General features: G+C 38.6%; 1 protein-coding gene across 3 annotated transcripts in view; it reads left to right on the top strand.

The window, feature by feature from the left end:
• The window catches only part of Nadsyn (NAD synthetase), a 200,668-nt gene that overhangs the window by 133,119 nt on the left and 40,287 nt on the right, over positions 1–27,262 (top strand). For all 3 annotated transcript variants that reach the window (XM_067136801.2, XM_067136802.2, XM_067136804.2), the window contains exon 14: positions 16,185–16,361. In XM_067136801.2, the coding sequence (XP_066992902.1) occupies positions 16,185–16,361 (177 nt within the window). The remainder of the gene's footprint in view (positions 1–16,184; positions 16,362–27,262) is intronic.

The following is a 27,262-nucleotide window of genomic DNA, read 5'->3' as shown; positions in this document are numbered from 1 at the left end:
TGAAGCATTCATATCAGAAATATGTTACTGTGACTATTTAATTGATGGGATATTGTAAATTATCTTTATACTGCCAGGCTGAGTGGCTCAGATGGTTGAGGCGCTGGCCTTCTGGCCCCAACTTGGTAAGTTTGATCCTGGCTCAGTCTGGTGGTATTTGAAGGTGCCCAAATACATCAGCCTCGTGTCGGTAATGTCTTGCAGGACTAAATTCTGGCAACTCGGCATCTCCAAAAACCATAAAAGTAGTTGCACAACTGCTCCTCAGGGGGACCAGTCCACGACAAAATCAAATTATCGAAACTAATCCAAATAAGGTAGTGGGAAGATGTATGACTTGTATGAAAGGGGAATAAGTAAATCAGTGTTATACAAATGTATTACTCTAAAACATGGTGAATGGAAAGCATAACATTAACAAAATTAAAAAGAAATCCAATAAATTAGCATTCTCAAACTACAACTTTGACAGCCTTAGCTGCTATTATTTGGTTTTTGTAATCTTTTATTTTGGGAAATCGAAATTAATATCTGTTCTAATTGTTGGTCCAGGAACTGTATGATTTGATAATTAATACCGTAGTCAAATAATGCCGCATGCATCTTTTTTATTTTTACAAGTTGCTTTACGTCGCACCAACACAGATGGGTCTTACGGCGACGATGGGATAGGAAGGGCTAGGAGTGGGAAGGAAGTGGCTGTGGCCTTAATTAAGGTACCAGCATTTGCCTGGTGTGAAAATGGGAAACCACAGAAAAACCGTCTTCAGGGCTGCCGACAGTGGGGTTTGAACCCACTACAGTATCTCCCGAATACTGGATACTGGCCGCACTTAAGCGACTGGAGCTATCAAGCTCGGTGCCGCACGCAACTAATATCCCATCTGGGAACAAATATATACAAGAAATAATGCAACACAATATCAAGTAAGAGCTGACACAAATAAACACACTCCCCCCAAAATGACAGACACTAATCTGTGATCATACCTCATCCAACCGGCCAAACAAAACTGGTGACCTTGCCGTCCAGCCGACACAACGAGCAAATAGGGGACAAAACTCTGCCTTCAAATACACATGAAAACCAATCAGTACAATGTCAGCAAACAAAGAAACACTCAGCACATGGCTACAGACATGAAAGACAGCACAGAAATTTATAACATAGCACTGTCTCCCCATTGAAAACATGTCTATTGCAGTCATGTCCATCCTGTGCTCCACTTGAAGTAAGGACCTGAAAATCCTGGCTAAGCTTGACTTACGTATCGAATGATCTCTCATCTCAGAGTGTGCCTTCTATAAACCTGGCCACTAAATGGACCACACTAATTAAGCTTTAATTTAGAAAATTATCGTGGTTAGTGATTTCACTTTACACACCTTGGGTTTTAACATCTGGGAAGGCTCAGTCCGCCTCCCTCTCTTTCTGTGGCATACTAAGAAAGTCCTTGACCATCACAAATATTCTCTTTTCCTCCCCTCAGCTCTAGCTGACATACAATGGCCTGTCATCTTTCTCTATTCAGTCATAATGGGCTAGATGCACTTCTGAGCCTCCCTGGCTCTCAAATCATCAATGCTAACACATTGGGCTGTCAACAGATATTCCCTGTGCATCTTGGCCGTTAATTATCTCATAATTATCCAAATCTCTCAAAGAATTTTAGCCACTGGGTTACAAAGTAAAATCATAACCACTCCTTAAATATCAGTCGCCTATCCCAATATACAGTAAAACCTCGATGCACTTTTTTCAAGGGGAAGGGGGAAAATTACTATTGATGCGGGAAAACGATAAATGTAGGCGACATAAAATAGGGGGAAAGGAAAATAATAAGACTGCAGGAAAATGATAAATGTGGGTGCCATAAAATAGGGGGAAAGGAAAATAATAAAATACGGGTACTATATTTGGGCATTTTTCGTCATGTAAATATAATAATAATGATGGCGTGTGGCTCCGAAGCCAGGTGCAGATCTTTCGAGTTGTCGCGTGATAGGCGATCTATGCGCTTATGAAAATGTGGCTCTACCGTAAATGAATTTTATGCATAAGTGGGCGCACGCACTCGGCCCCCGAACTGTCGGAATTAACCAACGAAAGTTGAAATCCCCAACCTGATCGTGACCCCTTGAACTGAAGGCCAACACGCGCTAACCATTTAGCCATGGAGCCGGACATGCTCATACTATGCATAACGGTATAAAAATATTGCAATCATGATATACGTGATGTAAATAAAAAGCGCGACTTTTACGCCATTTCATTTCACTTTTCCTTACATATCGTAATTGGAAAACCTTCAAGGTCAGTTCTCTTATTGCAAATTAATGATATACGTGGATATTACCGCGATAACCTGTATTTTGATCAAGATTCCGTAGACCTTTCGCGAACGATAGGTTAGAGATTCCACATGGCACGGTTCGGACGATGTCACAGAGGTAAAAAAATTCAACATGGTGTGCCTCAGACTATGTCACAGTGGGCTAATCGATGCTGCCAACTTAGAAATTAGTTTCAAGAACAGGCTAATGAAAAGATTATTCGTCCGGCTTGTTGCAAGACAACTGGGCGGGGGGGCAACAAAGTGGTCAACAGGCCTCTAGCATCCCACACACATCACAAGGTACAACACTATTAATAACCCTGTGACTAATTAAAATGTACCCGGCGCATGCCGTGACTATTTTAAACTGTACGATTTTCTCATTTTCAATTAAGCTGGCAGCCATAGCCAGCCAATAGCAACACAGAAAATGGTGGCAAATTTGAGTTTTACAGTGCCTCCATTTTAATTCTTGTAAATAAGAATACGTCTAGGGGCTGTTTAGTGGGTTGAGGAGAAGCGTTGGTGCCAGGAGGCTCGTAGTGATGTTGCGCGTGAACAACCTGCGCACAACAATCCAGCCTACGAGATCTTTGCTCAAACCTAGCAACTCGTAATCGCTCGTACATTCTTGTGTAACAGGTTGACGCTATTATATGCTAGAGTATTCAGCTGTCTCTTTAAATTCAAAAAACTTTTGCATACATTTTTCTTACGTACGATTGATCCATGTGGGAAAATTGTGGCTGAGGTCAAAAAATTTTTTACGATCTATGTGATAAAACGATAGTTCGAGGACAGATAGGTGCGGGGGAATTTAACATTGGTTTGTATGGAACATTTTTGGGACTGAGTAAATTGAACGATGGATACGGGAAAATGACAGTTGCGGGAACGATACATCGAGGTTCTTCTGCCTGGGATCAGTTCCTATTCCTCAGAAGGACATATTTCTCTAATTCACATGGAGAACACACAAACAGCATAAGCACATACACTAATAAGGTCCTAGCTAAAATCAGGGGTTCAGTTGAGTGGACAAGATGGGCCCTCTCTTGGTTGACATCTGTTCTCTTCTCATCTGAAAACTGCCATACATCAAAACCACAATGCATCATTTAATGTACTTTACTGAGTGTCTCTCTCTATTATTTATTAAATGAAAAGCACACAATGTGCAAAAACAGTTTTTGTACAGATGGTCAACTATGCTAATGCCATTCTTATTATTGAGGTTGTCCTCATTTTGCAGTTTTGTGCATGGTATCTTTCACAATGATCGTTGCACAGGTTACATATACAGTCTTCGTTCGGCTGGTGGAAGTTTTTGGTTTGGCAGAATCTGTGGTGAAATCCATGAGTGGCATAACGTGTAATTACGTGCCGTAGCTCGTAATTTGCTTGCTTCCATTCTTCCGTCATTATAGCGTCCGTGGAATAGAAGTCGGACCAAATAGCATTCCTTTTCTCGTTTAAAATTTGGCGTGCATTCTCGTAGGGCTTGGTGTTTGGTAGACAAAACTGTGTTTTGATATCGTCAATGAAGTAGTCCTCCTTGGTTAGAACATACGTTAACCTTGAAGGGGCTGACTTCCCAATGCCTAGTATTCTCTTGAGATATCGGGCCTTGACTTTTTCTATTGTCATCAGGTCGCTGAGTGTGAGTTTTTCCCGGGTGATGCTAATCCCATAGGTTGCTATTGGTGATATGGCTGTCCTGAACAGTAGCATTGCTGTACCCAATGATATTTGTTGAGGTTGTTGAATGTTGTAGATGGCTTTTATTGCTGCGGCTGCTCTTTCTTTGATGTGGATATTGTAGGATGTTAGAGTAGTTTGGAGGGTGACTCCAAGGTACTTGAAATTCGGCACTACTTCCAGAGGTTTGTTGTGCATGGTTATTGTATTTTTAGGTGCATGTTTTCCTCCTTTCCTAAAGGTCATTTGTTCAGTTTTGTTGTGGTTTATTTGCAAACTGTTTCTTTCTGCCCATGATGTGAGCCTATTGAGGACCTCTTGGAGCTCTTCTATGTTTTCTGAGCCTATTGCCATATCATCTGCGTAAAGTATGAGCAATGCTGAGGTATCTGTGATTATTTCTGTGATGTCTGCTGTCATGATGTTGATTAAAATTGGGCTGATTGGGTCACCTTGTAGGACTCCGTTTGTTTGGGTTAAGTTGTTGGATAGGGTTATGTTGTCTGATATTTGGACATAGTTATATTTGAGGATATTCGAGATTATGATTGCTATCGGATGTGTAGCTCCTATTAGGTAATTGAGTTTCCGGATGAGTGTTGCTCTATCAACAAGGTCAAAAGCCTTAGGATAGTCTACGAAGACTACAAAATATTTCTTTCCTGGATGCCTCAATGTATCTTGGACCTGTTCTATTAGATATTTTACGGCATGTAGTGTGCTTCTTCCCTTTCGGAAGCCGAATTGATTTTCTGGTATCTGGGAGTCTATTTCTTCTGCAAGCCTGATTGTTAAGATTTTCATGAAGATTTTGAATGATGTATTTTCGAGGGCTATACCTCGATATGAATCAGGATTGTCAGTTTCTCTTTTCTTAAATATCATTTTGATTGTTGACAATCTCCATTGCTCTGGAATTTCCCCAGTGTGCATGCATGTGTTGAATAGTTCTACCCAGTAGTCTAGCATGGCAGGTAGAGAGTCTTTCAGGTGTTCTGTGCAAATGCTGTCTGGGCCGGGGGCCTTTCCATTTTTTGCTGCTGTTATTGTATTACCGTATATATTTCCTGCCTCGTTATGGGGATGTGATTTCCCGTCATTGTTACTGGAGTTAATTCAAAAGTTGTTGATCGGTGTTGGAGGTTGAGAATGCTTTTGAAATGGTTTTCTGACTCCATTGAGATATTATTTGTTACTGAAGTTTTTGGTTTCCTAAGCACTAGGAATGGGTCATTTTGGGCGTTTGCAGCACGTCTTCTGGAGTCTTCCTCAATGTACTCCATTCTTGTTTTCTTGATTAGTGATTTATATTTCCTTCTTTGTTCGGCGTATTGGGCCAGGTGACTCGGGTTCGATGTGTTCTTCGCTCGATGTAGTGCCAGGAGGGTCTTTTTCCGTTCATTGTAACAGTCTTTATTGAACCATGGTTGTGATCTCCTTACTTTCGTGTGAGTTTGGCATGATTGAAGGGTTCTTGTACACATTTCCACTGCTTCAGTTAGTTCATGTCGTTGAACTAATAGCCTTGCTTTATCTATCTCATCACCAATACGTCTTAGTTTCTCTGGATCTAATTTCCTGGATATTTTCTTACTTGGTTGTATTGGCAATTGATCTTTATGAGTAATTTCAAAGACTGTCGAGATTGGTATATGTTTCCTAATCGGAGCTATGGCTGAAGTCCATAATGCTTTTTGACTGAATATTTTAATGTCTGCACCTCTGTAAAAGACTAAATCTATGGCGCTGCTTCCATTCGAGGCTGTGTACGTTCTCATGTAGGGACTGTTAACAAGGACATATCCGGCTTCTTCCAGAGCCTCTTTAATCAATTCTGTTCTGACGGTTGGTTTGTCTATTCTTGCATTTAGGTCGCCTGCGAAGATTACTCTATCATCTGTTTGCGTTTGTGACAAGGCGTCTGTTATTCTTTCGATTGTGTCCTCTGTTGACATATGTGGTTGAACATACATGCCAATGATTGATAGTAGGCTGGTCTTTACGGTAATTGTGTTTTCTTCTTTTATTATTTGTTTTATTTTCCCTAAGTTCGGTTTGAGAAAGATGGAGACCCCTCCTGATGGTCTTCCTGTGGTCTGACGAGCGAATGAATGAATTCCATAATATCCTTGAATGTTGAAATCCTGTGTTGAGAATGTTTCTGTCAGTATAATGGTATTGTAGTTGCTTAATGTCTCTAGTGGAAAGAGAGGCAGAGCGTTTTTTATGCCTTTTATGCCTTTGTGTCTCTCTCTATGCACTGCAATTCCCTGGTCCGATCTGAAATGTGCCTGCGGGGCTTCACACAGTTTGATGATAACAAAAAAGATAAATACCATAATAAAGACATGAAAGAAAAAGACAATCTACAAGCAAATAAAATAAATTTGCATGCAATTAACTTAATTGGTCTCACCTGATTTCCCTATCCCGACTGAATACATTAAAACTTTGATTCTCCATTTTTGGAAGGATCATGGAGAGAGAAAATGTATAATACGGGAAAACCATTTAAACCATAAAACATTAGGCTGAACTCCACAATAACTAAATATGTATAGAGTACCGTAATTATAATTTTACAAAATCTACTACATAAATAACATGAGTTAAAAATCTCGATACTTTAAATTCAGTTTTAGCGTGGAAACTATGGCACTGTCCTGTAGATACTTCTTTCAGGTCTGTAACGTCATCAGCTAAGTTCGCTGAAAAATATGCTACGAAATAATACCAAGCCAAGCAACAATTGATTACGAATAGTTTTTTAGTTCCCTAATTAAAGTAAATAAAACACAACAGTCAAGGATGAAAAAATTCTGGGAGAAGAGGAGACAAAGCAGTAAACCGGTTGTTTCCTGCTGTCCAAAGTAGGCCAAAATTAGAAGAAGAAGAAGAAGAAGAAGAAGAAGAAGAAGAAGAAGAAGAAGAAGAAGAAGAAGAAGAAATGCACATCCAATACAAAAGCACACAACTTGATAACAATTTTTATGAGGACATTTTAACGTACAAATCCTCATCCGAAATTCTGACCAATATGGCAGTATCCCAAGACCTTCCATGACGTTATGTATGCATACCTGCCATCTTTCCCGATTTAGGTGGGAGACTCCCGATTATTCTATTATTTCTCCCGATTTTAGCTTATTTTTTGGTGAACTTCAAACATTTGTTTTCAAATCCCACCGTTTCAGCTTTTTTTACGCCAGTGGCCGGAAGTCCTTTGCTCATTGGCCACTTTCAAACGAAACATAGACGTTTATTAATGCGAGAAATGTTCGCGAATGTGCGATGTTTATTGAAACCTTTATATTGTGACGCGGCGTGTATCGATTGTCAATCTCTCGTTCTTGCGTTCTATGTTGGTGTTCGTTCACATCAGTCTAGTCGATTCCATTCTCTTTGGTCGATTCTAGACTAGTCGCTAGATATTGAGTGTTTCTCAGTAATTTAGTGACAGAATTTCAATGATAACTACTAGTGACTTTTCTAGAGATTTTACGAGCCATTTGGACACAATTCCGACTAATTTTTATTTATCTCAATATAAATAAAACAAGGGTTTTGTCTGTACATTGCTCAGAATTTAAAAGAATGATATTTCCGTACCGGTCGTGACCATAGTAACAAGGGGATATGCACGTTTTAATTTTCCGTAATTTCTCTGTCTGTCGTACGCACGGTCATCACGAAAAAACGGCTGAAGATAATTTAATGAAAATCGGTATATAACGTTGGGGAATAAGTCGCTACAATCTGGGCCGTAAATAATTTTATTCTCGCTGAGTGAAATGGTAGTTTAGGGGAAGGCCTAAAATTTAATTCTCAAATATTTATGTTATTATTGGCCCTATCGATAAATACTGCATAACTAATATATTATAAAATTTCGTATCATTTACGTCTTATACATTTTTACCGTACTGGCTATGATAGAGATATTCATGGATTTGGATTACCATATTTCCGCGAATAATGCCTGCATATTTAAAAAAAAAATTGAGCCACGAAATTGGGGTGTGGGTTTTATTTGAGTCAATGTTGGCAATTTCTTTCAAAATCAGCCTTCCCAAAGTTAGGGTGCGGGGATTATTCGCGTAAATACGGTATTTTTTTTTTTTTTATTTTTTTTTTTTTTTGTTTTTTTGTTTTTGCTAAGTCGTCCATATCAGCGCCGATGTTCGTGAAAATGGGTGAACAGAATTTTATATAAAGTCGGGGAATAAGGAATTACAGTCTACGCTATAAATAATTTTATTCACTCTGTTCAAAATGGTAGTTTAGGGGAAGGTGCCAAAATTTTACTGGTCATATTGAAAAGTACTACGTAACAAAAGTCATAGAGAATACAATTTCCCATTATTTATGTCTTATTCACTTTTACCGTACCGACTACAATAATATTGGTGGTGATGGTGATTAAATTGTGAAGATAATTATAAGAATGAGAAAAAGGTCATGAAGGAACAATTACTTAAATAACACAAGAGGTTGTCATGAAAGAAAGGACTCACTTGAAATTAGATGCTCTAAATCACAGATTTGGAAGAAAACTAAGTGTGAAGGCCTCCAATATAGAAAGCTCATAAAATTGATCAATAATAACATTACATTGACCATTGTTTGTTGTGATGTGCTTTGTGTATTCTGCTGCCATTTATCTTCGATAGATGGGATTACTGCTGCGTATTGAGTATAACAGCCTGCCTGAATATTGGCGGGAAGTAGCTGGGGAGTGGGGAGTTAGATCTCTCTTCTTTAGCATGCCATTCCTCTGGTTCATAAATTTTCTGATACTACTGGTACGTAACACACTGGATCATCATAGTATTCCAGGTATTCAATCCCTACTCTGAGGCAGTGATTGGAATGAGCAGTGTGCACACTTAAACGGAATAATTACACAGGAGTGTTCACGGCTGTCTGCAGCCTGGTCATTCTAGCTCTGAAACTTTTAACTTTTAGATCGATACTGTAGTACTTTTCGCTAAAAGTGAGAAAATATGCCGTTTTCATTTTATCGAATATTTCATATGACAACATTGCTTTTTATCGCAACATTCATACTGACGTCATTGTAATGACCTATGTTGACTTTAGTTGGGAATACTATAAGGACAGTCTTTCTGAGAATTCCGTAGCGAAGCACGGGTTCATCAGCTAGTTATTTGATCCAAATAGCATTGCGCTTTGCAAAATCGCACGGGCGCTTGGTGCAATATATTAATCTATGCATTTGCTAAGTAATGGCATCTAACTGCATGACTGATTCACACATGTGGAGCATGAGTTCATACTATTTTCAGCAGGCTAATCAGAGACCAATCATCTCACTCACATACTTCCTATGAGGGAATAGAGATGTGTAATTTTTAGCCTTGTAGCCTCGTATAGCTACAGTCGGGCTTTGAGACAATAAGTGTTATAAATATATTGTAGTACTGTAAGACATGTAGAATAAGCAGTTTTGACCAATTGTATCTCCTGATTTCTCCTGATTTTTCCTGATTTTCATATCAAAATCTCCTGATTTTTTGTTTTGAAAAGTTGGCAAGTATGTGTATGTAAGGTGCAACGTCTTTTCAAGTTATGAGAACACAGTTGTATATAATGCCTGATGGTGCCAGGAGATTGAGTGCATCATTGTGAGATGTTCACCTTAGATGACATGTCAAAATGAGTAAAAGTGCAGAGAAACTACATTTTGTAAAGACTGTGTCCCTCTCACTCAGAAGTGAGCCTTGACCAACCCCAGCAGTAAAGAATTATCTAAGTCATGAGAAATCTTCCAAGCATAAGCTACTGTAAACTCTCATGACTCAATACCTGTCTGAAAGCCCAATAAATAGTGCCTTGAGAGAAATGCTGGAAAACCTGCTCGTGATATAGTCGTAAAAAATCTGTCAGAAAAAAAAAAAGAAAACATCTAACCCCGGGCAAAACATAGAGTTTTTACAACTATGAACATTTTACAAAACTTGTTTCATCTTCAAGTAGCATTGTTAGAATGCGCTCTGTCTCCTTCCAACCGTTGCAGCCACTCTGCTGTGTGACTTCTGTGATTTCCCTAAACAATACCAGACGAATGCGATGCAGTGATAATCTTGTAAGCAAGTTCACCGCTGATTGCTTTTCCAGTACTTGCTCTTCTTACTCCAATGAGGGGATGTTAACATGAAGATCCAAAAGCATGTCGTGGATGTCCTTTCATTCTTGTTATATGATTACCGGTATATGTAATAAGTTTTTGTAAATTACAGTTAGCCTACTCAACTTTTAACAGTTATGTTATGTTGAATCGAGAATATGGTTTCAAATGCAAGTATCAATTCTCAAAAGTTCTTGAATACATTATATTAAATTCTGCTTTATTGAAAAAAGCTTGAGGATTTAGCGTTAATGGGGTTGAAATTTCTGGATGGTTGATGCAGGAAATTGTTTCTTCAAGGAATGAGTAATGCAGAATTTTTAGAACATTGTTACTTTATGATGTAATTTGAACTAATAATCTGGGAAAATGTTGTTACTTTAACAGTTAATTGCGGTTCCATTGTACACACACATTATAATATTCTAGCTCATTTAATATTTACATTATCGTGATATCTATTCTACATCATGAAAACATTCTATAGAAACAGATACTCATCCGATCCCTGTTTGTAGTAGCTATGGACCCATTTAGGCCTAATTGAGAATTAAGCACATCATTGCTGCACTTCTGGAATCTTCCGAAGAAATAATGTTCCAGCGATGGAAGTTCCACATTCTATTGATGTCTTCTTCACCTTTGTTGTTGGGGACACAATCTGCTGCAAACAGAACCACAACTCGTTATTGGTTCAATGAACGATTACAGATTCCTAAACACCTGCACCACAAGTTTATTATTTGAGTCGGGCCAGAGTTCGAACACTGCACGTCTCTCAATATCAAAGGCATACTATATATAACTAGTGCCCAAAGTTAGTGTTTCAGAGAGAACTGCACATGGCCACAATACCATTATGCCTACAAAAGTTTGTGGCAAGTTAAATTATTAACATCAATGTTTCTTTTCCATGAATTTATCTATTTCTGCAGACACTTCGATACACACTGCCTACTGCATCACGAATTCAGCTAACATATTGGAAATCTTGGTTAAATAAGTCTTTGTCTATATGGAGTGTTTCTACACATAAACGTGATTTACATGACAGATCGATACACTTCCGATCAGCACAAATTTCAAACAAGCAGTGTCCCCTTTTGTTGTGAGTCGCTACCTTATGTGGGGAGAGCCGAAATAAGTCAGGTGTGAGACACATTCGTAAGGTGAGCTCCGCTGTCCAGGCTGCCTAAAAATCAGCGAACTTGCTCATATTGTTCTTCAGGATAAAAGAGGAATTTCGACATATCCATGTATCAAATCCGATAGTAGACTCTTGAGATATCAATTAATAACGGTTAGCATCCTCGGGGAATCGCACAATTCATCAACCATCCCTTTCTCTTGTTTTCTGATGACCTAGAGTCTCGCCAACGGCTTCAACCGTCTTCATATGTTTACAAATCATACACTTAAAACCAAACCTAGTACTATCCTACTCCAAAAATTCTATATTTAGATGTTTGAAGTTTTATTCATGCTACTTTCATTCTGCTGGTAAGAAATCAGAATATTTAAGTCATTCACATGGTTTGGTGGACCTGTCCTGGCTCTCGGGTCACTCAGGTTTTGCGACAGGTAGTTGGCCCTCTGTTGCCTTTCACCCGTTGATTATTGTATTAAGAATATTTGAAAATATCTCCTCCTCCGTTCTGCAACCATTCTCTCTCTCATGCAACTTGCAGCTGCGGCTTGCCAGTTTGCTTGCAACAGGTGCCTCAGGCAGAGATTGAGCTTTCTGTGGTTGGTGAATCTCTTGTGATTCCCTTATGTACTTGTTTTTGAGGTCTGGGCTTCGGTACAAGTAAGGTACAGTATGTACGATCTGCGTCTCATGAGAAGTCATGGCAGCTTGTAGCTGTGGCACGAGTAACGGATACTATTCTAAGCTACAAACATTAGTCCTGGTAAGACAGTACGAGCTCTCTGAAACAGATGCATTGTTCATTATGAAATGGTTCATTATACAGTACTTACAGTAAATATGTAACTAAAGCACAATTGCACTATCACTTTGAAACTTCTCAACAGAACCTCGGTTTGCAAGAGTCACCACTGACGGAATGGATGTTTATTGTCAGGCCTTGAGATATGAGATTGGCGCATGTGCAGCAGTCGTGCTTCCTCCTCGCACTCCTTACCCCGCATCCACGTGACTTCTCATGAGACGACCAGTAGTGCTAGTGTCTTATCTGAAGGCTAAATGGCCTATGTTGCGTTTATAAAATAGGCCATCCTGTTCATAGAAAGCATTCTGGATTTTTGGGAATTGTATTGCATTTTTGGGGAAGTGCTAGGAAGTGAGATGTCTATCATTGCTGGAAGGAAGAATTTTCCAGTTCCTTATTGATAGAGAAAATAGTGGCTCAGAAATACTTGGTAATGCATTAAGCAGTCATGTTGATTCTATGTCTATATAAAGCTAAAAGGTTTTTTAAAGATTCTAATACAGTACAGTAAAACTTGCTCAAAGCGGAACTTCAATCAAGCGAAAACTTGTCCACTACAGAATTTTTCCTTGGTCCTGGCAAAGCTTACGGCATTATAACGGTTTTACTTTTGTATAATGCGGAATCTCCTCAAGAAACGAATAATGAAATAATTTTTTTAAATTCTGCTTGTACAATGCAGAAAATTTTACGAACTGATGTAGTCCTACGTACAATATTTGTTCGTTGCTGCTGCTGCTTATATGATCAGTGTCATTGTATGGACAAACTGAAGCATATGTTCAGACATTCCTACCATCAGAGCACCTGCCTTTTTATTTCTTCACTGGGAACACTTCAGGAATTTTTGTGAGGGAAAGACCAGTAATTCTTCTTCTAAGATAAATAGGTACCATGACACAGATTATGGAATGAATGAAGCACTTGAGAACGTATTGGCAATATCTGACATGTGTCGAGCAAGAAACATTCTCTGCGAATCAAGGAACTTTATTCAAAGTGATGCACAACGTATAACATATCACAATTTCGAATCAGCTACAGCCCTTCTATCAGTGAGAAAGGGCAAAAAGAGGAGCAGATGAAAGAAGATGAGCAAGAAGATGAAGATCAAATCAAGATTCGAATCCCTTTAACTCTTTCACGCTTCTTGAACTAATGGAGTCAGCTCAGGACTACTTTCAGAAAGACATGATTAGAAAGAAGAGGAAACAAGTTTCTTTGTTTGATTTGTGGAAGGAAGTTTGGTGTTGTGGTGGAAATAAGTTTTTTTTTGCTATGGGCTTTACGTCGCACCGACACAGATAGGTCTTATGGCGACGATGGGATAGGAAAGGCCTAGGAGTTGGAAGGAAGCGGCCGTGGCCTTAATTAAGGTACAGCCCCAGCATTTGCCTGGTGTGAAAATGGGAAACCACGGAAAACCATTTTCAGGGCTGCCGATAGTGGGATTCGAACCTACTATCTCCCGGATGCAAGCTCACAGCCGCGCGCCTCTACACGCACGGCCAACTCGCCCGGTGGAAATAAGTTTAAGGAGCATGTATCCAGTGTTGTGAAATAGTGTAATGTAGTGTTGTGATATGTTGAAATGATATACATACTGTGTATCAAACTGTATGTAATAATAAAGTGCAGTAATACAGTAATAATTAACAGATCAGTATGCTACAGTGCTGCGTACATCAATCTGGATAACCGAGTGATATGCGTAGGCAGATACAGGTAAGCTCTAAATAATACCGTATTTAAAATTTCCATATACTGTATCATGTTTTGTGTAGCAGTAGTCGTGATTGGTGTTTTAAGGCAAAAAGACAATGTTTCATGTAATGCGGAAACTTGTCTAATTGGGGAAGAAGAAGAAAAAGTGATCCCTTGAAATTCTGGTTTAAGCAAATTTTACTGTACAAATATTTCATAATACTAAAATACTTCGCTAAAAGGGCAGGAATCTGATATGTAACACTAATGCTGTTAGTTTCTAAATTACCGGGCGACTTCGCTGTCTTGTTAGGGGGGTGTGCAGCTGTGCGCTTGCATCCAGGAGATAGTAGGTTCAAACCCCACTGTCGGCAGCCCTGAAGATGGTTTCCCGTGGTTTCTAATTTTAAGGCCATGGCTGCTTCCTTCCTACTCGTAGGCCTTTCCTATCCCATCGTCACTGTAAGACCTATCTGTGTCAGTGCGACGTAAAGCCATTTGTAAAAAAGAAAGAGAAAAATATTCTAAATTAAATATAAGCTAGAGAACCCGTGCTGCTCCGCAGCATTCCTTATCAATAGGTCACATAAGTAGTCTTGATATGCCTGTCACATTCATATTGTTTTGTCTGCCCTTTTCAATAGTTTTATGAACATTTAACACAGGTACATAGTAGCTGATTATTCATAATTTAGTTAATAACACTTCTTTCCTTACAATATTCTCTATCCTCCGACCATTTGGCCGTATCTGGATCTTAACATTTTCAAACGATCTTGCCCGAGATAGTGCAACATACCATTGGCCATGTCTGAATACTGGTTAGGGTAAGTAGACTACCCACTTTTCCAAGTGCACTTTATTAATGGTCATACAGAAGGCTAGTCGACTTGATACCTTCCTGACTGTACGTATGTAGACTGTTTCCTCTTAGCAGCTGGCCCCAGGGGTTCTGAATGGGTTGGCGACCACAGGGCCCTTAGCTGAGTCCTGGCATTGCTTCCACTTACTTGTGCCAGGCTCTTCACTTTCAACTATCCTGTCCAACCTCCCTTGGTCAACTCTTGTTCTTTTCTGACCCTGGCAGTATTGGAGCATTCGAGGCCTAGGGAGTCTTTCATTTTCATGCCTTTGTGGACCTTGTCTTTCTTTGTCCGATATCTTCATTTTTCAAAGTGTCAGATCCTTTCCATTTTTTCTCTGTTGCCTAGTTGTACTTCCTCTTAAAACAATAATCACCACCACCACCACAACTCTTAGCAGCATGTAACTTATTAGGAACGTTCTGCCATCTGTCGAGTATATTCAGAAGCTGGGGAAGATTAGAGAATCAAAGATTATCTAGTAGAGAATAGTGTTCTTCCATCATTAGAGGAAGTGCATACTCTCTGGCTTGGCAGGTAGTAATCAAACATGGCTGCATGCAATGACATTATTAAGGATGAAAATCACATACAGCAGAATATTAATGATAGTGTGTCACTTAGCAACCTGTAAGTACAGAATGTATTGCAGGTTAGGGTAAGCCTTCGCCTGCAATTATTGGAATGATCATTTAATGATTTGATTTTATGATTACTCAATTTTGGGTGAACTTTGAGACGTCCTAATGTCTCATGATTCACTGGCAGGTATTTCTGGAGAGAATAAAACAGAAATGAAGCAAACCGGTCCAGTATATGGATGGACGGATTTGCCAAAGCTCTTTTTAGGAAACTCTTTTAATGTATAGGTAATTGCATTCGTTATCATCTTTTCAAGCGAAATAATCTCATGTCAAAGGGTTAATACTAGACATACAGCATTTGGAAGGTAGTGACAAACGAATATTAGTAAACTAATCCTTTACCACTTGTCTGTCAGGAACAACGTAATATAAGATTTTCCCATTCTATTTGCATTTCAGATCTTGATATAAAGTATCCATATCAGCTTTTCCATTGCAACATACATTATGGACTAGTTTCAGCATCTTCTCGTCATCTTTTGGTCTCATGTGGAACCAAAAAGGAAACTTGTGTCCCCTTATTCCTCAAGGTGATTTAGCTCTTCTCAGGTACACTGCTGGTGGTGGAGGTGAGCTACTTATACCTTTTCAACCACATACCAGTCCTGTCGCCAACCTTTAATCTCTGTCAGTACCAGGAATCAAACCTACGCCTCTGAGGACGATAGCTAATATGGATTAAGAGCTGTCCTGTTTGTGTGTTTAGAAGGAAAATAAAATGTAACGTGTTTAGAGAACTAAGAGACCACAGTAAAATTCTTCAGTCTCTGACCACAGATTTGAAATTACTTCATTTGAATTCTTATAACATAGCTAACATGGTGCTTTTTGTTTATTAGGTGGCTGAGAAAGTAAAACATTTCTTCCGCTGCTATGCTATAAACAGGCATAAAATGACAGTGCTTACTCCAAGTTACCATGCTGAAAGTTACAGTCCTGATGATAATCGTTTCGACCATCGGCCATTCCTGTATAATGCCAAGTGGACTTGGCAATTCCGAGCAATAGATGAACAGGTATGTTAATTACCAGATGCATTTGTTAGTGTCCCATTGAAGAAGTGGATATTCTGTTTATAGGGGAAGCCAACAGAGATGCTGTTGAGCTATGAATTTTTATGTAAATATATAATTGTAATGTGATTATTGCTTATTTAGTTCATCTCATCATCTCACTCCTTAATGTAGGATATTAGGGATACACTCTTCATAGTAATTTCATTGTTGATTTAGTACTAGATGCAGGAGAATAGTCATCCTCCATCTGTTATATGATGTCTAAGGCCCTGTATCATAAATTTCTACTCACTTATCTCCCTTTCTGTGACCTTATATTGCTCAAAGTACTGATCATTGTCTGAATGAATGACAATTGTTTAAAGCAACTACCAATGATGATTTTGCTGTAGCCCATGTAGTTGTTTCTTGAGATTAAACAAAGCCTAGATAAGGACGTAAGATCTTCGACTGGACTTTTTGAGACCCAGTTTTTGGTGTAACTAATACATGTCACATTGTTGGTGAAATGCTAGTTCCATAATATCGCCTTCTTGTAATGTATGGAGTAACTACTCTGTTTCCACAAACCTACTACGCTAGCGTAGCAGGGGGAGAGGTGATACGCCCAAGTGGCGCGTCCCAGGTGGCGGATAGGGGGGTCCTAACCGGCTTGCCGGCGGACTTGAGGGAAATAAAATACCTCTCGCGGACCAAACACACTACCCCATGTGGGTGGGGGACGCACATGCAGAATACACCCGCAGTATCCCCTGCGTGTCGTAAGAGGCGACTAAAAGGGGCGACCAAGGGATGATTGAATTAGGACCATGAAACTACTTTTGATTTGTACCATCATGCGGGGAACACCATGGGTTGCCTGTACTTGCGAGTTGTACCACTACATTAGGTACGAAATAGGTTTGTGATTAGTAGCAGCAAGAGGGGGTTCTCCTGTGGGTTTCCAGTACCCGTGCGTCGTACCCATGTGAGCAACACCGTGGGTCTGGGCGTTGCCTGTGAGTTGTATCACTATATGAGTTACACCGTGGGGCTGCGTTGCCTGTGATTAGTACCCACTATGTGAGGAACACCACGGGATAGTGCGAGTCCCTGTGGTTAGTACACCTAGGTGAGGAACCTCATCGGTTTGCGTTGGCTATGAGTGGCGCCATTGTGTGAGAAACACCATAGGTTTGCGTTACCTATACGAAGTGCAATACTTGTGAGTAGTACCATCTTGTGTGGAACACCGTGAGTCTTTGCTACTTTTGATTAGTACCCCAACATGACAAATACCATGGTTCTACTTTACTCGTGACATGTACCATTCTGAGGGACCTTAGACCTGTATTTTGGACCCCTTTAGACATCAAGCACCCTCGATTCAGGATTGTGCTTTATAAGTGGTCCCTTGGTCAGTAATAGTGTTATTTATGACCTTTTTTGAGTCGGATCCACTGTTTTTTTTTGTTTGGTTGTTTATTGTTTGTTTTTGTTTTTTTGGGTTCATGTCCATCCATTCATTTTTCATGTTTTTTCTTATTTTGTACCATTAAGGGCCGATGACCTCGCTGTTAGGCCCCTTTGAACAACAAGCATTATCATCATCATCAACTACTCTGTTTCTCTGAATAGATGTTCTATTTTCCTATCTAGAATACTGTCAATTTCAGTGAAGCACAGAGAGAAGTTCTACCAGACATTTTTTTCACTTTCAGATTTCTTAATACATACAATGTACGTTTTTAATTGACTGCAAAAACTAAATCGATAGCAGAGAATGTTATTGTCAAAGAATTTTTTCATATTTACATGGCATAATTCTGGTGAACAGAAGTAAGATTTAAAACCCAGAAATGTAGAAATGATTTTGTACTTTGCCAGTGTGCCAAGAATTTGTTTGTATTGAACAACTTAATGTACTGATGAAGGACGTCAAGTCTGAAGTACTATGGAGTATGATTTTTGCAGGCAATATTACCTTTTGTGATATCAACAGAGATATACTGGAGCAAAGGCTAGAAGAATGGCAGAAGGCACTGGAAGAGGGAGCAATGAAAATAAGTAGAGCACAGTCTGAATACATGGTGACCAAGGATCTACAAGAAGAATCTCTGTAAGATTGGATGGGTAACATTGCAAACAGCAAGGAGGTTTAAATACCCTGGATCATCCTTGGAGAAAGATGGAGGCTTGAATGCTAAGGTTTCCCATTGAATCCAGTGTGGATGGAGGAACAGGTGGAAAATGACTAGAGTATTGTGCGATAGGAATGTGACCAGCTGATAGAAAGGAAAGTTGTACAAGACAGGGGTGAGATCAGGGTTAATGTACCAAGACTTGGGCAATTACCAAGGCTCAGGAAAGGAAACTGGAGGTGGCTGAGATGTGAATGCTAAGGTGTATGAGCTACATTTTAAGAGTTGACAAAAAAAGGAATGAGTGCATCAGTGGAATCATAAAGGTAAGGTCGTTTGGTTGAAAAATTCAAGAAAGCAAACCGAGGTGGTTTAGAAAGCAAACTGAGGTGATTTGGCCATGTGAAATGAAGATCCAAAAAATATGTAGAAAATAATTTAAGATCTGAGAGAAAGAGGCTGGATGAAAAAGGAAGCCCTGAATAGTAAAGAGTGGCAGAAAAGAATAAAGAATGAAATTGCTGACCCCCACATACAAAGGGCAATAGGAAAGTTTTGCAATCACAAAAATGGTTGACTGGACACCCCTGTTATGGTGAGAGATGAAAAGAGGGGTGAAAACCGTTCTTGAAGACAGAAAGGCGTGACCTTCACACCAGTTGTTACCAAGCAGTAGGATTGAAAGCAAGTTAAGATGTCATTGTGGTCTAAAGGTGAATATCGCACAATTATCCACTACAATTTTGCTCGTGGATTAACTGTTGACCAGTGCCTCAGCTCATCCAGGCTCTCAAGCAACTCCGTCCAAGGTCATGGCTCAACACTTGGCTCTTGCATCACGACAATGCTCCAGCACATCGTGCTAATGTAACAATGGATTTTCTTGCCAGATCAGGGTTGACTGTGCTTGATGACCCTCCATACAGTCCTGATCTTGCCCCTTGTGACTTCGCACTCTTCCCAGAAGTGAAGATGAAGCTGAAAGGGCGGCGTTTTGCATCCGACGAGGAGCTTCTGGCAGCATGGGATCAAGAGTGTGAAAATGTAAGTGAAGATAAGTGGCAGAGTTGGTTCAGTGACAGGTTTCGACATATGGAGAAGGTTATTGAGTGTGGTGGAAATGATTTTGAAAAAGTCTAAAGCATTCACTCACATTGCAAAACTTTCCTAGTGCCCTTTGTAGAAGTGGGAGAAGGCTTAGTAAAAGAAAAAGGTGGTGATCTGTGAAATCACAGAATTCATGCAAAATCCATTAACAGGTCACTTGCACTTTGGAAACTGGAGTGCAGAATATGCGTGATACATCCCAAACATAATATGTTTCTATTTTGATTGAATTTTAGTGTAGAGAAAACATTCTTTCCTGCTCAGGTGATTCCTCCTATTCGTTGTCAGTCAACTGAACCTGTTCGTGATCATATCTAAAGTTTCCCCATGATAATTCTCAAATTAAAACATTATAATATTTTTACTCCAACATTTGGTACAAAATAATGGATGAGAACAGGAAACAACTTTATGGCTTTGTGATTTGAAAACTCTCTTTCATAACTGATACAAATCTAGCCTCTTCCAATTCACAAATGACTTCGTGCATCATTAATACATTCACAACAGTCTCCCTGGTTTTTTGATATGCACATGTGTACTTCTTTCTTGTGAATACTTCTCTAACAATTTCAGAGGTACAGTTCATAAGAGTTAAAACTGTAATTTTGTTTTAACTATATGGAAAACAAAAAGTCTCTCACTTGCAGCCAATTCCAAATGCTCATTGCCAGGTTTTCAGAAGGAAATAATCTTGTAAACTTTTCATAGGTCAAAGTAGCTTGAAGAGCATATTTTTGTAATTTTTATTTTTAGATTTGGTATGGCCCATAAGTATCTTTCACCATGACTGATTGGAAACATGGCATTGCATTTACTACAAAAAAACAGTTTCATTATCATTACCTTTAATTTTTTAAATATACTGTGCAATTTGTCATTGAAACAACACAGTCTTTTTGGTGGGATTGCAAATGAAATCACTTTTGTTGGCAATGAAACAACACACAACACACTGCAACAAACACAGGAACTGTGTAAATATAAAATACAGTAGAAGTTTGCTATAATGAGTATGGCATATAACGAGATCCCTGTTATGACGACAGCTTTTGTCTGTCCCTTCAAAATTCCTATATTAAACTGTGTATTACCCTTCAGTTACAGCAAGAGCCCTATCATTGACGCATCCGTTATTACGAGCGATTAAGAGTGTGCGAATTTTTTTTTTCAATTACTGACATTTATGCAACCAGCGATTATATTGAATGCGATTGATCCTTTTCGGTATCGTTTCCTCGCTATGTCCACTAGCGAGCTCTCTTGTCGACATTCAAAGGCAATTTTGGAGTCTATTAGTAATACGCGTCGACTGCTGTTCCGTGAAGGAAAATGGAAATGAAAAAGGAGAACGTGTGTTCGTAATAAATATGTAAATAACAATCAATCAATCAATACTGATCTGCATTTAGGGCAGTCGCCCAGGTGGCAGATTCCCTATCTGTTGCTTTCCTAGCCTTTTCCTAAATGATTTCAAAGAAATTGGAAATTTATTGAACATCTCCCTTGGTAAGTTATTCCGATCCCTAACTCCCCTTCCTATAAATGAATATTTGCCCCAGTTTGTCCTCTTGAATTCCAACTTTATCTTCATATTGTGATCTTTCCTACTTTTATAAACGCTATTCAAACGTATTCGTCTACTAATGTCATTCCACGCCATCTTTCCGCTGACAGCTCGGAACATACCACTTAGTCGAGCAGCTCTTCTTCTTTCTCTCAATTCTTCCCAACCCAAACATTGCAACATTTTCGTAACGCTACTCTTTTGTCGGAAATCACCCAGAACAAATCGAGCTTCTTTTCTTTGGATTTTTTCCAGTTCTTGAATCAGGTAATCCTGGTGAGGGTCCCATACACTGGAACCATACTCTAGTTGGAGTCTTACCAGAGACTTATATGCACTCTCCTTTACATCCTTACTACAACCCCTAAACACCCTCATAACCATGTGCAGAGATCTGTACCCTTTATTTACAATCTCATTTATGTGATTACCCCAATGAAGATCTTTCCTTATATTAACACCTAGATACTTACAATGATCCCCAAAAGGAACTTTCACCCCATCAACGCAGTAATTAAAACTGAGAGGACTTTTCCTATTTGTGAAACTCACAACCTGACTTTTAACCCCGTTTATCAACATACCATTGCCTGCTGTCCATCTCACAACATTTTCGAGGTCACGTTGCAGTTGCTCACAATCTTGTAACGTATTTATCACTCTATAGAGAATAACATCATCCGCAAAAAGGCTTACGTCCGATTCCACTCCTTTACTCATATCATTTATATATATAAGAAAACATAAAGGTCCAATAATACTGCTTTGAGGAATTCCCCTCTTAATTATTACAGGGTCAGATAAAGCTTTGCCTACTCTAATTCTCTGAGATCTATTTTCTAGAAATATAGCAACCCATTCAGTCACTCTTTTTTCTAGTCCAATTGCACTCATTTTTGCCAGTAGTCTCCCATGATCCACCCTATCAAATGCTTTAGACAGGTCAATCGCGATACAGTCCATTTGACCTCCAGAATCCAAGATATCTGCTATATCTTGCTGGAATCCTACAAGTTGAGCTTCAGTGGAATAACCCTTCCTAAAACCGAATTGCCTTCTATCGAACCAGTTATTAATTTCACAAACATGTCTAATATAATCAGAAAGAATGCCTTCCCAAAGCTTACATACAATGCATGTCAAACTTACTGGCCTGTAATTTTCAGCTTTATGTCTATCACCCTTTCCGTTATACACAGGGGCTACTATAGCAACTCTCCATTCATCTGGTATAGCTCCTCCGACCAAACAATAATCAAATAAGTACTTCAGATATGGTACTATATCCCAACCCATTGTCTTTAGTACATCCCCAGAAATCTGATAGCAGTTGTTAACTCTTAAAAATAAAAGCTGAAGTAAACGATTACTTAATTTTTAATGCTAAATACTGCAGTTAAGTAAGAGTGGGATACACCTCAAGATATAGATATATTTTCTCGCATCTGGTTAAATTTTGGAAAGGCTATTATTATGTAAAATTATAGCAAGATGGTTATCATTTCTCTACTGGCGCTATATATATATTTTCATGGTAGGCCTACATACATGCTTAAGTTAGGTTAGGTGACACGGCTTGAACAAGAGAACTGAAGCATTTGCCATAAAGTGCGACCTTCGGTATCGTTTTCTCGCTATGTACATTTGCGAACTCTCTCATGGACATTCGAAGGCAATGTCCGAGTCGCTTAGTAATATCCGTCAACTGCTGTTCCGTAAAGAAAATTCAAAATGAAAGAAGAGAACACGTTTTTATAACAAATATGTAAATAACATAGCTGTTTTTAACTCATTAGAAATAAAGGCCAAGTAATCGATCGCTTGATTTTAATACTCTACACTGAAATTAAGTAAGATTGCAATACACCTCAAGATATAGCAGATGCATCGCTGATTTCGGAGGTTGGTTTATATTTTCTCGCGTTTGGTTAAATTTTGGAGAGGCTATTCCCATGCAAATTTATAGCGAGAATGTTATATTTTCTCTACTGGCACTTGGAATATGTTTTCATGGTATATGTAGTACGTTAAGTTAGGTGACTCTGTTTAAATAAGAAAACGAAACATTTGCCACAAAATGCAATCGGTTATCTTCGGTACGGTATAGTTTTCTCTCTATGTACACTTGCGAGTTCTCTCCTCCACATTTGAAGGCGATGTCGGAGACAAATAGTAATGCCCGTCGACTGCTGTTCTCCAAAAAAGAAAATTCATAATGAAAGAGGGTAACACGTTTTCGTAATAATTGTGTAAATAGCATGGCCGATAGCTAGAGGCACCTGTTTGTGTTGAAAATTTTTGCCTAATTTTGTCATTTTTTAACAGTTATTTCAGTATATTTTTAGCTATTTTTATTTTATTTTGTCAATAATTGCGCTAAATTTTATTTCCATTTTTCAGCAATAACAGGTAAACCAAGAACTTAATTGATAACACCTTTGCAGAATAACAACGTTGTATTTCTGCATAATAGAGCCTAGCCTAATTATATTATTTACACATCAGTCTGAAAAAGACAGAGATACCATGAGTTCCATATTAATGGGAGCCAGAGCTGTTCTTCTGTCAGACATTACATTACAATACGTTGAAAATTCCCTCTCACTATCAACATTACTGACTGATCATGAAGATATTGTCCAAGGTACTCAACACTTTTAAACTATGAGTTCCACCTGGTGATCACAGGAATAGGGAAGAGTTTAACTTTAATGGGTTCGTCCTCATATTTCTGTTTCAAGAATTGAATGTATACATGCTTTCTCTTCCATGTATTAAGGAAGATGTGTTTTGCCTGTACAACACATTGCTTCAAAGCACACAGTTCCACAGCCGGCACACTGCCCACCAAATTCAGTTTATGAGCCAAGCACTGCGTGTGTACTAACCCTTCTGAAACTAAAACCCTAACTGCGTTTATTCACTTGCCTACGTAACGTGCTGGATCTGAAGTTATAGAAACTACATTCCATTACTGAATTTCAAGTTTGTGAATTCCAGTACATTCATAATTGCCTGTTAACATGCTGTGGCATTGGCATTTGCAATAACTTTCACTCTCCCTAAGAATAAATTCTGAACTGTTCTATCGCCACAACTAAGCACTTTTACCAGAACCATAAACACACATTGCCCTTTCTTTATCAGTCATTTCATCACATAGAATTGAAACTCCCTCGTCTTTCACAGCTTCTTTTAATCTTTCCTCCTCCTCTTTGATGATTTGAGGTACGGAATTTTCCCGCAGTCTTCCAGCTGTGGGCAAGCAAAACTATACTAAAATACAATTCATAATCAAAAAAATTCAAATAAAAATAAAGTAACCCAAACAAACTCAACACAATAAATTCTAAACTCAACAATATAGATAATAAATGCTTACGTTTAGAACAAAAAGTTCACGCTCCTATCAAAAACACTAAAATCAAGACAACTCAACTTATATTTATTACCATTGTTTTAGTAGTTTAATAAAAACACTGGTCTTGTCTCCAGTGCCTTAAAAAGTCAATAGGCCTAATATTACAGGGCTCTTTAACATCATTTGAATGAATTAAGTCATTTATAATTTTAAGTAAATGAGGGATCCAGCATGCATTATCTAGGCCTAAATGTCATTAAACGAGAAAACTAGCATATTACATGTTATAAATCGCATATTTTGGTCCGTATTGAAATGTACAATGAAGTCAAATAAATAAAAGTTTAATTATTGCACCTATTCAATACATAAAAAGAGATGTTAATAAAGAATTAAATCTGTAAATAAAACTATAGGGACATGTTTCGCCCTTTAATTAAGGGCATCTTCAGCCTAATCTCAATCTGAAAGTTAATTAATCAGGTACCTGATTGTAATTAAAATACACATGAATATGAAGATGATGTTGGAAATGTATTTCAAATGGTGATACTCTTAAAATGAAACCTTAATAAAGTCTAATATACAAATAGTCGTAAATTTATGAATGTCCTTGATTAACCATAAAGCCTATAAATGTTACATTGCCGGGCGCGTGGTGAATTTCGTTCACCATCAATTTTTCTTAGTCTTAGCAACTGGTTAACAAGTACTAACTCTCACACTACTGATATTGTTACTCCTTGTGTGCTTTATAATCCTTAGACATAATAATTTAAACACAAATTACAAGTGACAGTACATACATATAATATTGAAAAGTAAAAATATTCATGGGTTGCAGAGTGAAAATAAAATTGAAACAGATGATACTTAACTCATGAGAACTTAAAATGAAACACTTCTAACAATCTTCATTAATCGTTATCATTATTCTCACTGCTTGCACATATAATGCATTTTTTAGAGTGTGCTTTACACACAAAGTTATGACACTGTTTACACTTAATTTTGGTGACTTGATTTTGTTTCCGCTCACAGTGAATGCATCGTCCTCTCTTCGATGGCACTTTTGTTTCTTCCTGATGGTATGGGGATAACACTGCTCGGATATCCGGAGGCAGTGTTCCCATCTTAGCTCGTTCAACCAACCACTAATTCATGAGTTGAAGCGAAAGATTTTTCAAAAACACTCGTCTCTTTACTGGTTGTTTCTTCGGATTCCCTTTGTAAAGTGCCTGACTATTGATTCCGGCAATGTTGAGTAGAGAAAAAATTGCCTTCCATTTGGTCGGAAGTATCGACTCCGTCTTTAGTTAGATTATAATCCAGTATAGCATGGGGTTTTGAACTGTTGGGATCCACAGAGGGTTCGTCATGCATAGAAGAAAGTAAGATAACTGCTTTATTCCTTTTAGGAACATGCGAAATGAGCATGATTTCATATTGAAACCCAAACGTTGTTGAACCAACTGACCAATCTTTATGAGGAAGAAACTGTTGTGGAATTTCTCTTTTGTTCTTCCTGAGAGTGCCTATACATGTTATTTTATCTTCTAAAAGATCAAGTACTAGGTCATAGCCGGTATACCAGTTGTCGATGGTTAATTTACGATTTTTTCCTTCACGTGGTCTATTAGACGTTTCACTATATCATATGGTTTATTAGAGAGTTTATAGAGGCCAGAAGGTTGCTTGCCACAGTATAACTCCAGGGATGAAGTATAAAAAGTTTCAGCATCATTCAGGGCGTAGAATTTTAACCCATACTTTGCCGGCTTATTTGACATAAACTGTATAAATGCACATCTCCCTCGAAAAGGCACTAGCTTCTCATTTGTCGTTACAAATTCACTTGGTGTGCATCTCTTTTTACAGTTCACGACAAAGGAATCCAACAATGTGCGAACTGCTGCTAGTTTATCTATTCGCAGGCGATCATTATGAGTAGTTTCGTCGTCAAAACTAAGACTCCGTAACAAAAATAGAAACCTCGTTGATGATATGCAGGCTCTTGCTATTCCTATTCCAGTCCCATCTTTCACCCAGATGTCTTCCACAGATGTGTACTGTTCACCTTTCAAACCAGTGAAGAACAATAAACCAATCAGAGAAATTATTTCTTCATGGCAAGTAGGTTTAGCAATCACGCTCACGGCTGTAAGTCACTTCTTCGCAATGCCTTGCAATATAAATGTTAGTCAAAGAAACTATTTCATCAATCATTTCAGAATCAATTATGTGTGAGAAAGCATCCATTTCTCACGACATTGTTTTCACATCTCTTTTTGGACAAGGAAATATTTTATCACATTTTTTGATTTAATCCTAGAGGTAGCCCTTGAAAAGCTAATTGTGCACCACATTGTTTCGCCTTTCTCAAAGAAAAATCCCTCTCTAGTTCGTCGTGTTCTTGTTCACTCTCACTGTCATGATCAATGCCTGAAAAATTTACCACTTCATCTTCACCATCAGAAAAATCGCGAAGTTCAGCGCCGGGCTGAGTGGCTCAGACGGTTAAGGCGCTGGCCTTCTGACCCCAACTTGGCAGGTTCGATCCTGGCTCAGTCCGGTGGTATTTGAAGGTGCTCAAATACGTCAGCCTCGTGTCGGTAGATTTACTGGCACGTAAAAGAACTCCTGCGGGACTAAATTCCGGCACCTCGGCGTCTCCGAAAACTGTAAAAGAGTAGTTAGTGGGATGTAAAACAAATAACATTATAGTTTGTAATAATAATAATTATTA

The sequence above is a fragment of the Anabrus simplex genome, chromosome 1 (assembly GCF_040414725.1).
Source record: "Anabrus simplex isolate iqAnaSimp1 chromosome 1, ASM4041472v1, whole genome shotgun sequence".
Lineage (NCBI taxonomy): Eukaryota > Metazoa > Arthropoda > Insecta > Orthoptera > Tettigoniidae > Anabrus > Anabrus simplex.
Note: the sequence above shows the minus strand (reverse complement) of the source record. Positions and strands in the feature narration are given on the sequence as shown.